This window comes from Orycteropus afer, unplaced genomic scaffold (assembly GCF_000298275.1).
Source record: "Orycteropus afer afer isolate SDZICR_OR568_19922 unplaced genomic scaffold, OryAfe1.0 scaffold00054, whole genome shotgun sequence".
Lineage (NCBI taxonomy): Eukaryota > Metazoa > Chordata > Mammalia > Tubulidentata > Orycteropodidae > Orycteropus > Orycteropus afer.
In genome coordinates, this window is record NW_006921641.1 from 4,608,403 (window position 1) to 4,620,929 (window position 12,527).

General features: G+C 32.2%; 1 protein-coding gene across 1 annotated transcript in view; it reads left to right on the top strand.

Annotated features, from left to right (window-relative positions):
* The window catches only part of MEMO1 (mediator of cell motility 1), a 216,519-nt gene extending 211,945 nt beyond the window's left edge, over nucleotides 1-4,574 (top strand). The window contains exons 10-11 of the mRNA XM_042780681.1: nucleotides 2,511-2,615; nucleotides 4,443-4,574. Coding sequence (XP_042636615.1) covers nucleotides 2,511-2,615; nucleotides 4,443-4,574 — 237 coding nt within the window. The remainder of the gene's footprint in view (nucleotides 1-2,510; nucleotides 2,616-4,442) is intronic.
* The last annotated feature ends 7,953 nt before the right edge of the window (nucleotides 4,575-12,527 follow it).

The window sequence follows — 12,527 nt, forward strand, 5'->3', positions numbered from 1 at the left end:
TTGAACCACCAGCCTTCTGGTTAGCAGTCAAATGCCTTAGGCACTATGCTACCAGAGCTCCCCTCAGTATACTAGGCCCCAGTAAATTAAAATATAAATAGAAATAGTTATGAAGTAATTTCTTAACTTTCATCACAAATTTTTAGTTTTCTGGGTTGTAGTTTAACCTATATATTTTAATTTTCAACTCATTATTTAATAGTGTCTTCTCTACATTTATAAGTATAAATCTTTGCATATAAAAGTTTCTTGGCCAGTTGCTTTGAATGCTTTATCTTTTTTTTATAAATATGATCATCAGTTTTTTTTCTCTTTGGATTTTTCATCATGTGTATATAAATGTGGTAAGTTTATTCAGAATGTTCTTTGTGATTTTAATATTAAGCAGTACATTGGAACTTCAGTGTCACATAGTTTATTTATTAGTAGAATTCTATTTCAGGTAAGTTGTTTAGACTTCATTCAGGAGTATTAAAATTCTCTTACAATATGTTTACAAAGATTTAGTTGCGTATGTGAAGGAATTGTTAGAATGAATATGAGGGAATACTTAGAAAGAATTGTTAGAATGACTCTTGTTCTGCTGTAAGGAAGCAGAGGCGTAAACTGTTACCAAGCTCAGCTGCTAACTGAAAGGTTGGAGGCTTAAGTCCACCCAGAAGTACTTTAGAAGAAAGACCTAACAATTTACTTCCAAAAAATCAGCTTTTGAAATCTCTATGGATCAGGTTCTCTGCTGTGATACACATGGGGTCACCATGAATTGGAATCGACTCTACTACAGTTGGTAGTGGCAAATAACCTAGGATTAGAAATTTAGAGGCAAGTTTTTTACCTTTTTACAAATTTCCTTACATCAAAATTACATTAATTGATTGTCTTAGGTTTGACTTTAAGCTAGCAGGGGAGAACCAACTTACCGCTAAATATTGGTTGTGGATAAATCTGAGAGTGGCTAATTTACGTGCAAGCAATTAAAAGTTGATTATATGTGCTAATGCCTATCTTTCAGATATATTTTGTGGGAAAATATGATAATGTTTATGAACGTTCTCAGGAAAAAAATTCTTTATAAAATCAAATTCTGATGTTGTCACTGCAAAATTTGCATGTCACCTACTGATTACTATCACATTTTAGATCACTTTTTTATTTTGAATTTGTCCATCTGATTACTATAAGTAGTTACTTTGTTTAAAACACATGAAATACAATAATATCAAACTAAGGCTATGGCCATTGAGTTGATTCCAACTCATAGCGACCCTTTAGGAGAGAATAGAGCGGCCCCTTAAGTTTTCCAAAGCTGCAAATGTTTACAGAAGCAGACCACTTCATCCTTCTGCTTTAAAGTGGCAGAATCACTGACCTTTTGGTTAGCAGCCAAATGCTTTAACCACTATGTCACCATAGCTCCTTGAAACATAATAATAAAGCCACACAAAATAAACCAGTAAGTCCCTAGTTTAACCATCATTTACATTTCTCACAGAGGATACTAATCCTCTTTAGTGGACATAGATATAAAGTGTTTTACCTGAATAACAAAATAAGATAAAGTTATTGCTGAATGCATCAGATTCTGTGATTTAGTTGCTAATTCAGATGAGTTAAAGTTGCTATATATTAATGAGTTATGAATACATTATTTGACATAAATTTGAGAGTATAGAATTTAGAGTGTCTAGGTTACAGTGGTTATTTGAACAATAGTTTAAAAAATTGATTCTGGATTAAAATCTTGAAAATAAGTTATCCTAATTTAAAATATTAAACTATTGTTATGTGCCGTCGAGTCGGACTAAACTCGGATAGCTTATTTTCAAAAACTTTTAATTTTTAAAATTTGTTATGAAAGACCTGTGTTTCTTAAACTTTCATCACTATTTCATGACCTTTAGATTAATTAAAAATATGTTAATTATCTTTTTAGTTTGTGTTTTCTTTACCTAGGTAATTGCTGATAATTTGACATGTCTTATACACTATTGATATTTAAGTATGTGTTATGGAAGTAGTTAAATGACAGTAAACTTTTGATCATTCATGCCAGTGGCAGAGAGAAATATAGATGAGGAGAAAAACAGCAATAAATAATTAGATTTAATTTTAGGTTTAATATTGAATATTTTAACGGCAGATATACTTTTGTAAATATTATTTACATAAGGAAAATACAAGATTTGTAATTGTGAACTAAATGACAGTTGGTGGGGATGGTTTAGAAATGTATCAGGAAGTCAGAGAAAAATAAGTGGGTGATTTAAAGTTTTTTTTTTTGTAAATGAAGCATATATATCATTAAGAGTTGAATATAGTAAGATTACCTTTTATGAATGAGTTTGATATTTTTTGAGGTTCATTTAATGTCCTTTGCTAACCCTTAATTGAAAAATTAAAATTATGATATGTATATCTAAGTAACATTTTTAAAATATAAATGTAATTGGTAAATAATACATTGTATCCTTTTTCCTTTTCTTTTGTTTTCTCTCTCTCTTTTCTTTTAGGGCATGAGTATTATAGAACAATTAGACCCTGTATCTTTTAGCAACTACTTGAAGAAATACCATAATACAATATGTGGAAGACATCCCATTGGGGTGTTATTAAATGTGAGTATTGTTATGAAGCCTTGATTTTAATGTTTGATTCTGTGATGTTTCAAAATATCTTAAGTGTTATCATCTGTGATACCTTATTGGCCCTGGTTTTATGTTCATATGTAGTCAATTTTCTTTCATATATACCTTAAGGATGATATGGACTTCATCACTTTGGTTACTTGATTAGTTGGGTTACTTGAATTAGTTTGGTTACTTGAATTTATTACTAGAATACAGGTCAGTACTCTGTTAAATACAGAAAGTTATTTAGAATAAAGACCCAAAATTTTCTTTACTTCTACCCAATTCCAGTGTGCTCTTTTACAGTCAGATTGACCTTTCAAGAGATAAAGTCTTGTTAATTTTTTGGTTTTATTTAGTGTTCTAGACCCTCTAAAAAACAAATAAATGGAAACATTTAACCCATTAACTTCAGAAGTTCCTAACTAATAAAGCAACACTGGTGGCATATATTTTCTCTTAACAACAAAAATGATAATATTTATTTCATTTGAAGAAGCACAAGTTTTGGTTAGCTGGATTTTGGAAAGGATATAACATGATTTTTCTCCCTAATAAATAAAACTATGAATTTTCTGAAAGAAAATTCTTTCTGAAGGAAAAAAGAAAAGTATATACTCAAGAATGAGAGAAGGAAGTAACAATGGGCTCATTTGGTTCGAGGGACAGAGAAATAATGGTGAAGATAATATAGATATAGATATACTAGAAGATGATACAGATAATAATAGTCTAGGCAGGGCCTTGAAGTCTAGTGTTATTTTAATGTGATTTGAAGGATAGTATGTTTTGGATTTTTAGGAAAGATTTTTTCTTAAGCAATACTGATTGACTGGAAGAAAAGTCAGTCAAGGCTTGAATTAGTTTCTGAAATTTAAACTTAATAAATTGTACTAATTTCATAAAATCTGAATTAAGTTAAATATTATTTTATAAAATAAATGGTGAGTCAGTCCACACTTGAAATAAAAATTCTTATATACCCCTTACATCTGAGAGTTAATTTATATACATTTCAAATTCAATCACAGTCAAAGAAAAGGCTCCCATATATCAAGACAGAAATGGCCAAGGTTTTGCTTAGATGTTTTTTGTTTTTATGGTTTTATTAAATACACAGAGAGGTAGGGTAGAAGACAACTTACCTTTATTTATCAAGAAATTAGACTATGCAACACTAAAGAATAATGTAGAATCTGTGAAACACCACATAATGTGGATGAGCTTGGAGGACATTATGCTGAGTGAAATAAGTCAATCACAGAAGGATAAATATTGTATTAGTTCATTATTGTAAAAAGTCAAGGAAAGGTTTATATATGGAAGGAAACTTTGTTGGTTACCAGGGGTGGTAAGAGGGGAGGGCAGGCAACACTGCAAAAGTAAAATAATAATAATAATAATAAAATACCACACACAAAAAAAAAAACCTCACTGCTGTGGAGTCATTTCCAACTCATAGTGACCCCTTCTTGGGTTTCCAAGGTGGTATCTCTACAGAAGTACATTGTTCAGTATTCCTTCCGAGAATGATAAAATAAAATAAGAAAGAAAATAAAAAGGTTGACCATGTTTGAGGCCTTGAGGGGAAAAAAAAAGAGATTAGGAGAATTTCTTTGAAAAAATTAAATGAAGAATTTTCTTTTTTTCTGTTTAATATAAGGCAGAAACACAGACATTCTGGAAACAAATGAGTGAAAAGTGGTAAGAGATCTAGGCTTCATGAGTGAAGTGGACAAAGTTAGACCACCAACATATTTAAAGTACTCACTTTTATTTGTGATGTATTTTATAACCAAAATTTTCTTTTTCCAGGCTATCACAGAGCTCCAGAAGAATGGAATGAATATGAGCTTTTCGTTTTTGAATTATGCCCAGTCAAGCCAGTGTAGAAGCTGGCAAGACAGTTCAGTGAGTTATGCAGCTGGAGCACTCACGGTCCACTGAAGCTTGAATCCTCAGGGATGCCACCTGCACATACCCATACTCTGTCTGGGGTCCCAGCCTAGCCCTTACAAAGATACTGTTCCTGGTTTTGGGGGATTCGAAACCTCAGACTAATAGAACTTTTCCTCTCTTGTTTTCTAGTAGGTGTAGTCCTTCCTTAATTTCAACTCATTAAAAAAATGCTTTATTGTTTAGGGCAGTGGAAGGAAGGCTGGCATAAAAAATATTTTGGTCAAAAAAAAATTTTAAAAAAATGACAATGTAATGGCCCAATTATGGCAGGCAATTTTTTGAAAGTAACTTGTAAAACATTTACCATATCCTAAATTTGCACTCTTTGCACACTTGTGCACATATATTCCGCTTTCAGAATAGTTTTGCAGATTGTACACAACAAACAAAAAAGGGTGGAAGCTTTTTAATAAAGAAATTGCATTTATAAATGATCTGTATTAGAATATAATAAATCTCCAGTTATAGTCGATTACTACCCATGTTGTACAACAGATACCTTCTATTTTAGTTGCTAATAAAGGGCTACACAACTCAAAATAGTCTGATTTAAACTTATTGCTCTGTGGTATATATGAATTTTTTTTTAATTAATCACATCTCAGAATGTTTATGTTAAAATGGTAACCTTCAGCTCTTATGTAAAAATATTGTAGGATGTATTTTATATTTTACATATTTATGTGATTTTTTTAATCACAGAAATGGTATCATACTTTTAAAGTTAGTGTTTAAAATTACATAGTGTTCCTTTTGTGTGTGACATTCCTTGTGTCAATTACTATATTGTAATAGAATATAAATTTAAGATTGGAAATTGGAGGAAGAACATAGATATAGTTCTTCACTTTAAAAGATCATGCTTAATAGGCAGTAGTCTGCAAATGAGGAAACATTGAAGAGTGTTCTTAGTGTTTTTCAGCTCATTGCAGACCATGCACTGCTATGCTTTTCAGTGTTTTTTTGCAGTTTAACTCTTTTACATGAATGTTTAGCAAGAAATCATTAACAATCACAACAAAACCCACTGGATTTTCTTATAGTTAAGCATTTTTTTTTTTTTTTTTTTAAAGATTTGTGTTGCGGCTCTTCCAACTAAAATAATGGTATGGTGTTGTATTACTTCCTTTGGCATAGACCAATTCTATTCACTTCAGCAAAAATCTGTAATTCTTTTTGTTAATTATTTGACCATGATGCATGTACTAGAGTATAACTGTTTTAACCTACACTGGGTATCTACGTTACATTGGTGAGCATTTATATCTTCAGTGATATGCCAGAATAGCACAACTTTTAGATCATGCCTTGCACCAATTTTATTTAAAAATTTGCCTTTTTTATTTATTAAATACCAATTTTTTATACTCAAGAATTGAGATAAGATAATAATACCTTTCTGATTTAAAATTACCCTCCTATATGTGTGGAAATTATACTCTTACATGTTAGTGATTTATTTCCCATAATTTAGAAATACTTCTGAGAATAGAATTTATTCTTTGCTTTATAGACTAAGAATTTCAAAATTGACTACAGAATGAATTTTTAAAATAAAGTTTTCTGAGTATAAAACTAATACATGATTATTATAAACTCTTTGGAAAATATTGAAAATTACAGAGAACTGCAGTTTCACTAACTAGAGATAACTGTTAATGTTTTGCTGTCTTTCCTTTCTGTCTTTGTCTATGCTATAAATATGTGTGTGTGTGTATGAGTGTGTGTCTATGTGCATAATAGCAAGATTATATTGACCATATGGTTATGTACCCTGCTTTTTATAATTTCATGTCATAGCACTTCCCCATATCTTTGAAAATAAGAGTTTTTTAAATGACTTAATATTCCATTGTATTAATATACCATAATTTAACCAGTTGTCTCTTTGTATATTAGGTTGTTTCTAATCTTTCACAATTATTAATAATAGTAGAATGGACCTCCTTGTATGTAAAATTTAAACTCTATATCAGACTAGTTAGTTAAGATACATTCATGGAAATGGGATTATTATTGGTTTAGACCGTGGGAATTTCTTAGGCTTTTTAAAATATTGCCAAATTATCCTTCAGAAAGTTTGTACCAAATTAGCATTACTCGAGTACCCATTGTACTGCACCTTCACCAGTATTATTTTTCTCTAATTTTTTATGATTTGTTAAGCAATTTAATTGGTATTTTGTTTGCTCATTCTACTAAGATTTACTTTATGGTGAATCAGTTTTGTTTAGTTTTGTAATTCTATAGTTGACTGATTTTAAAAAAGGCAAGAAGGTGCTTTGGTTGGGTGGATTATGGTCCTTGAGAGTATGTTTACTATACTTTTAAAACTAGAATACTTACCTTTTCTCAGTATTTGAGACTGTCATTCGTAACTGTCACAAAATACAAATTTCTGAACCGAGTAGTTGAGCTTTGGGTTTTAGTTCTATCTTTCCCACTAATTAGGTGTCTGACCTTAGATATTTCGTGTCTTATGGAAACTTTTTCATCTGTGCAATGTAGAGTTGATCTCTTAAGCATCTTCCAGTTTGAAAGTACTTTGATGTAACTTTTAAAGATTGAAACATCACTTCCTGATGTTTCAAAGTTGCATGATTGAATTAGATTAGAGGTATCATCTTTTGATTTCAACTCTACATACAAATGAAAGTCTTGTTATTTGACACAAAAGATGAATTAATTCACATTATTTATTAGTTAATATTACCTAAATTGCTGAACTTAAACTTTCCTTTAAGTGCCTTTAAAAGTGTTTTGTATTTAGAATCTAAAATATAAAGGATATTATTATGTATTTTTATAGAATTACTTGTTTATTATGTATTTTGAGTTATTTGCAACAACTTTTTTGACGTTAAATTGCACAGAGCAGCATATTTGCAGATTCTTCATATTCCACTAGTGAGTCCTTAAGAAATGTTTGTTAAAGATTAGCTCAGTGAGCAGGTAAGTAAACGTTTTGTCTTTCATGAGAGACACATCTTCATACAAAAGTAGGATAAAGGACTATTTCTGCATTTCAGTGTTTGTGTTTATATATTACTCAAATATGGATGGTCAGTGTCCTGAGCTAGTCGATGGTTATTGTTAAAGATTTCAAATTGCTTTTGTACCAGATAGTTGGTCCCCCCCCCCCACACACACACACACATTAGGGATTGGCAAATGTTTTTTTGTAAAAGACTATATAGTAAATATTTTAAGCTTTGTAGGTCATGTGGCGCTCTGGTGGCATAGTGCATAAAGCATTTGACTGCTAACCAGGCTAGCAGTTCAAACCCACCGGCCACTCCTCGGTAGGAAGATGGGTCAGTCTACTTCTGTAGTGATACCGCCTTGGAAACCCAAGGAGGGGTCACTATGCGTTGGATCAGATTCGACAGCAGTGCATTTGGTTTGCGTTTTTAGGCCATATGGTTTCTACATAGCTATTAGACTTTGCCATTGATTGTATCACAAAAGCAGCCATACACAGTGTATACACAAATAAGTGTGGCTGTGTTCCAATAAAACTTTATTTACACAAACAGGCAGTGAGCTGGATTGGACCTATGGGTTGTAGTTTGCTGTCCTCTGCCCTAAATGATACATGTAATTCACTTGTAATTCAAATTATTAGTTAGTAATTTAAACTACAGCAACAAGTGGTGGTAAGTTTCTGTCATCCCAACCCTCTCATGAGGTAGTCTGGCTGACTGGGTTTGGGTGTTATTTTGGATCATACAGGAAAATGGGAAGTAGGTATTGAAAAGGAAGAACTGTTGATAGCTAGTGTTAAAAATACCCTGAAGGTCTTTTATGTCTGGAGATGTTGGAGGGTTTGTATTGCTACCATAAAATAATCAATTGAATGATCAATGGAGGTTGTGATCACTTGTTGAAAATTCTGTAAATTATTTTAAGAGCTTGGGTCCTTAGGTTATCAACAGTAGAGGATATATAAGATGAACTTTTTGCAAGTTTATGTGAGTGTGTAGGACACTAGACTGATTTGTTTTTTAAAAAGATTATAAAATATGAGGCTTTTGGAAAAATAACTACCACCTTCCATTACCATCAATTTACTTTTAAAATTACTCCCTTCCCCAATATTTAGGAAAGACATAAACTCAGAACAAAAGAGTTACTTTACTTAACACTGTTCTTTTCTCATTTACTCTGTATCATTGAAAACTTCACCAAGAAGTAGTTAATCATTCTTACAGACTGGCATTTGGAAAGTGCTGTGATACAGTTGCTGAAAGAACTAATGCAGTTATAAAACTGATACTGATTAGGAGATGTAATAATGTAATGAACCACATGCACTCTTCTATGAAGACTAGAACTTTTATATTATTGTGTTAAAATATGTTGTTGTTGTCTTTATGTGCCGTCAAGCCAGACCTGACTCATAGCAACCTCTCCTTGGGTTTCCAAGGCGGTATCACTACGGAAGTAGATTGCCCAACCTTCCTTCCAAGGAGTGGCTGTGGGTTGAACCTCCAGCCTCCTGGTTAGCAGTCAAGTGCCTTAGGCACTATACTACCAGAGCTCCTGTGTTAAAATATAAGTACTACATATTAAGAGGGAATTTTGAAAATATAGTGTCTATAGGGAGACACCTTGAATGATGAAAGGCCTGGATTAGATTCGATGGAGAATTGAAGCAGTCATTTATTTTAGAGAAGAAAAGTTTTAAAGAGAGAGTGTTTTCTTCAATATTTGAGTATAAGAACAGAATTGTTCTGTGTTTTTCTAGATAGAAAAATTAGGAGTAAGGAATGGAAGTTTCTAATTTCACATTTACTGTTCTACATGAGAAAGGTCTAATAATGAAAATTGGCTCTGCCTCTTAAAAATCATTGGAAGTATTCAAAAAAAGCTAAATCAGAAGTTCTCAAAGTATAACTGTTAGCATCAGCTTTACCTGGGAATATAAAATAGATCACCAAAGTGAAAAAAAGTTTCCCTGGGTGGTGCAAACAATTAAGTGCTCAACTAAGAGCCGAAAGATTTGTAGTTTTAACCTACCCAGAGGTGCCTTAAAAGACAGGCCTAGTGATTTGCTGCCTTTTAGAAGGAATTTCATCTTCCATTCCCAGCCTTGAAAAACCCTGTGGAAGAGTTCTGCTCTGCACATATTGGGTCACCATGAGTTAGAAACAACTCTGTGGCAACTAAGAACAAAAACAGTGCTGAAAAAAAGGAGTGGAATATAAGTAAAATGAAACTTCATTTGTATGAAACTACTTAGGAAAATAATTTTTAAACTAGTATTGATTTTGATAAATTCATTGTTGTTGTTGTTATTAAGTGCTGTTGAGTCAGACCCCTCCTTGGGTTTCTGAGGTGGTATCACTACGGAAGTAGGTTGCCCAACCTTCCTTCCGAGGAGTGGCTGGTGGATTTGAACCACCAACCTTCTGGTTAGCGATAAAGTGCCTTAGGCACTATGCTACCACAGCTCCTTTAAACAAAGAGATTATAAATTTGGTAGACTTATTGCTTAATTGTTACAGTAGAACACAGCCCTTATAATAATTAATTTTGTTTTAGTCTGAACATTTAAATAGAAGGTAAAATATCACCATTTCTTAAAATGAATTTAAGTTGGGCTTTGAATAAATGACATACCTTTTTTATAAAGAGGTGCTTCTTGAATCCAAAACATAGCTATATGATTAGCAGGCAAGGTTATTGAGGGACTTGCTCTTTTAAGTCTACTATTGTCAGAATACTGGGAACAGGATCCGAATAAGAAGTTTTCCTGTCTACATCCTCATCTTGCATTCCCAGCTCTTATTTGCAAATACAGGTGAGTGGTATGCAGACTGTCAGTAACCATGCTGTTCATAACAGCTTCCTCAAGTAACACTGATAAGTAGGACCTCTGCCTCTTTAAAGCCACTGTTGTAGGTGGATTTGTTTACCCACCCTGTCTTAAGTTCATTGGCATATTCAGCTTTTTGAGTACTATGTGAAGAACTTCAGAGTTTTAGATTTATCATTTATTCAAGGAATATCTTGTGCTTGCTTTATACTCAGGTTGTAATTATTACATTTACTGTGTGTTTGTATGAGTGCAGGCATTTTATTCTAATGCAAGGTTTTGACCCTCACCCTATAAAAATAATGTGAAGAATTTTAAAAGCTGCCAGTTCCTTTGATTTGAAAGCCATAATGTAATATGATTGTTTTTTGGTTATAAGCAGTGAATTATGTTCAGTGCACATTTCTTACTACAGAGTAAGGTTTGTAACTTGTAACTTTTGGATGTAGTCATATTTTTTCCTGTCATCCTAATTATGAAACCAAAGAGAATATAAATATTATTAGAAGCTAATAAAGCTCAAGTGTATTTGGCTATAAACAGAGCCTAAGTTCTGGTTTTTATATCTGCCAATGTAAACTTTTGGAAAACATTTTTATTTTTCTTATGATATTCCGAATTACTAATTGACTATGATATTACATATAAGTAAAAAAAAAAAACATTAAAACAAACATTAGATGAATGACTAAATATTGTGTGTGTTTAAAAATTAGAATGTTGAATTACATTTAATAAAAGTATTTTTAACTTTTATAAATGGGAATTTTTTTTCTGAGAAGTTATATTTCATTTAAGATTTATCTGTTTGAAACAGGCCCATAGTGGAATTCAATTGTTGTTTGTTGAATTGAATTTTATAACAAGGAGAACAAAAGATAATCTTCATGTGAAGTATTTTCTAAAGGCCAGCAAAGCATAAACCTTTTTTGGAAGCACTTTTAATTGTCATCTTTCGTTTTCAGTTTTTAGTTGTGGAAACTGCCTCCTCACTAATTTTAAAAGAGGATAGAATTTAGTAACCCTAGCCCTGCTAGATAATACCAAATTAAGTGAGTGGTAATGTAAGTGATTTGGTCAAAACATTAGCCCATGATTCCTAGTTCATGTTTTATTGCAATATCCTGTGGTGTTTGTAGTTATTTCAAAGATGTTGCAGAGTATTTAAAAACAGTTTATTAAGTATGCTTTTGTTGTTTGCCCAGTGACATATTTAGCCAACTCTGAAGGAGAAAGGAGCTCCGGTGGCATAGTGCCTAAGGCATTTGACTGCTAACCAGAAGGTTGGTGGTTCAAACCCACTAGCCACTCTGCAAAACAAAGACTGGGCAGTCTACTTCTGTAAAGATTTACTGCCTCAGAAACCCGAAGTGGGTCGCTGTGAGTCAGAATTGACTCAATGGCAGTGAGTTTGTTTTTGTTTTTGGTTCTCAAGGGAAAAGATAACAGTGGAGTGCTAAAAGCACTGAACTGAGCTCTCTCTCCAGCTCCAGCAATGAGTTGTTGCTTATTTGCTGGATCAAATCACTGCTCTTTTGTAGGGCAGAGGTTTTGTCTTTATTAATATGAGATAGAATTGAATATGACTTATAAGGTCCTTTTCACCTTTGACTTTTTATGACAATGATAAAATAACTTATTCCACATATGGTATTTTCATTTTAAAAATCAACAACTTTTTGTATTACTCTCTTACTACTTTAATTTTACTGATATAGAGCCCAAGGTACATAGAAATTACATAATTTACTTAAGTTGCATGGCTAATGAGTATCAGAATTAGGACAAGAATTCAGTTCTTCTAATTTCAGACTTTTGTTTCTAAATACTGTACCATGCTCTAGACTACATTTTGTTTTTGGTGTTGGCTGTCTTAGATACCATGTGAATTCAAATAGTAATGAAGTTTTGCAACTTCCAAAAAATGAGAATCATTCATTGGTTAATTTAGAGAAAAATAGATTTCTTTTGGTGGATTGTAATACTTGTAAACTCTGTAGACTTCCATTTTCTTTGCTAAGAGATTTATTTACCTTAAGACCAGAAATTCTTCTCAGTTACTTACATCATTAAAATGCATGGGTTCTTTGTAATGGGACAGTGGACAAAAATGAAATTTAAGT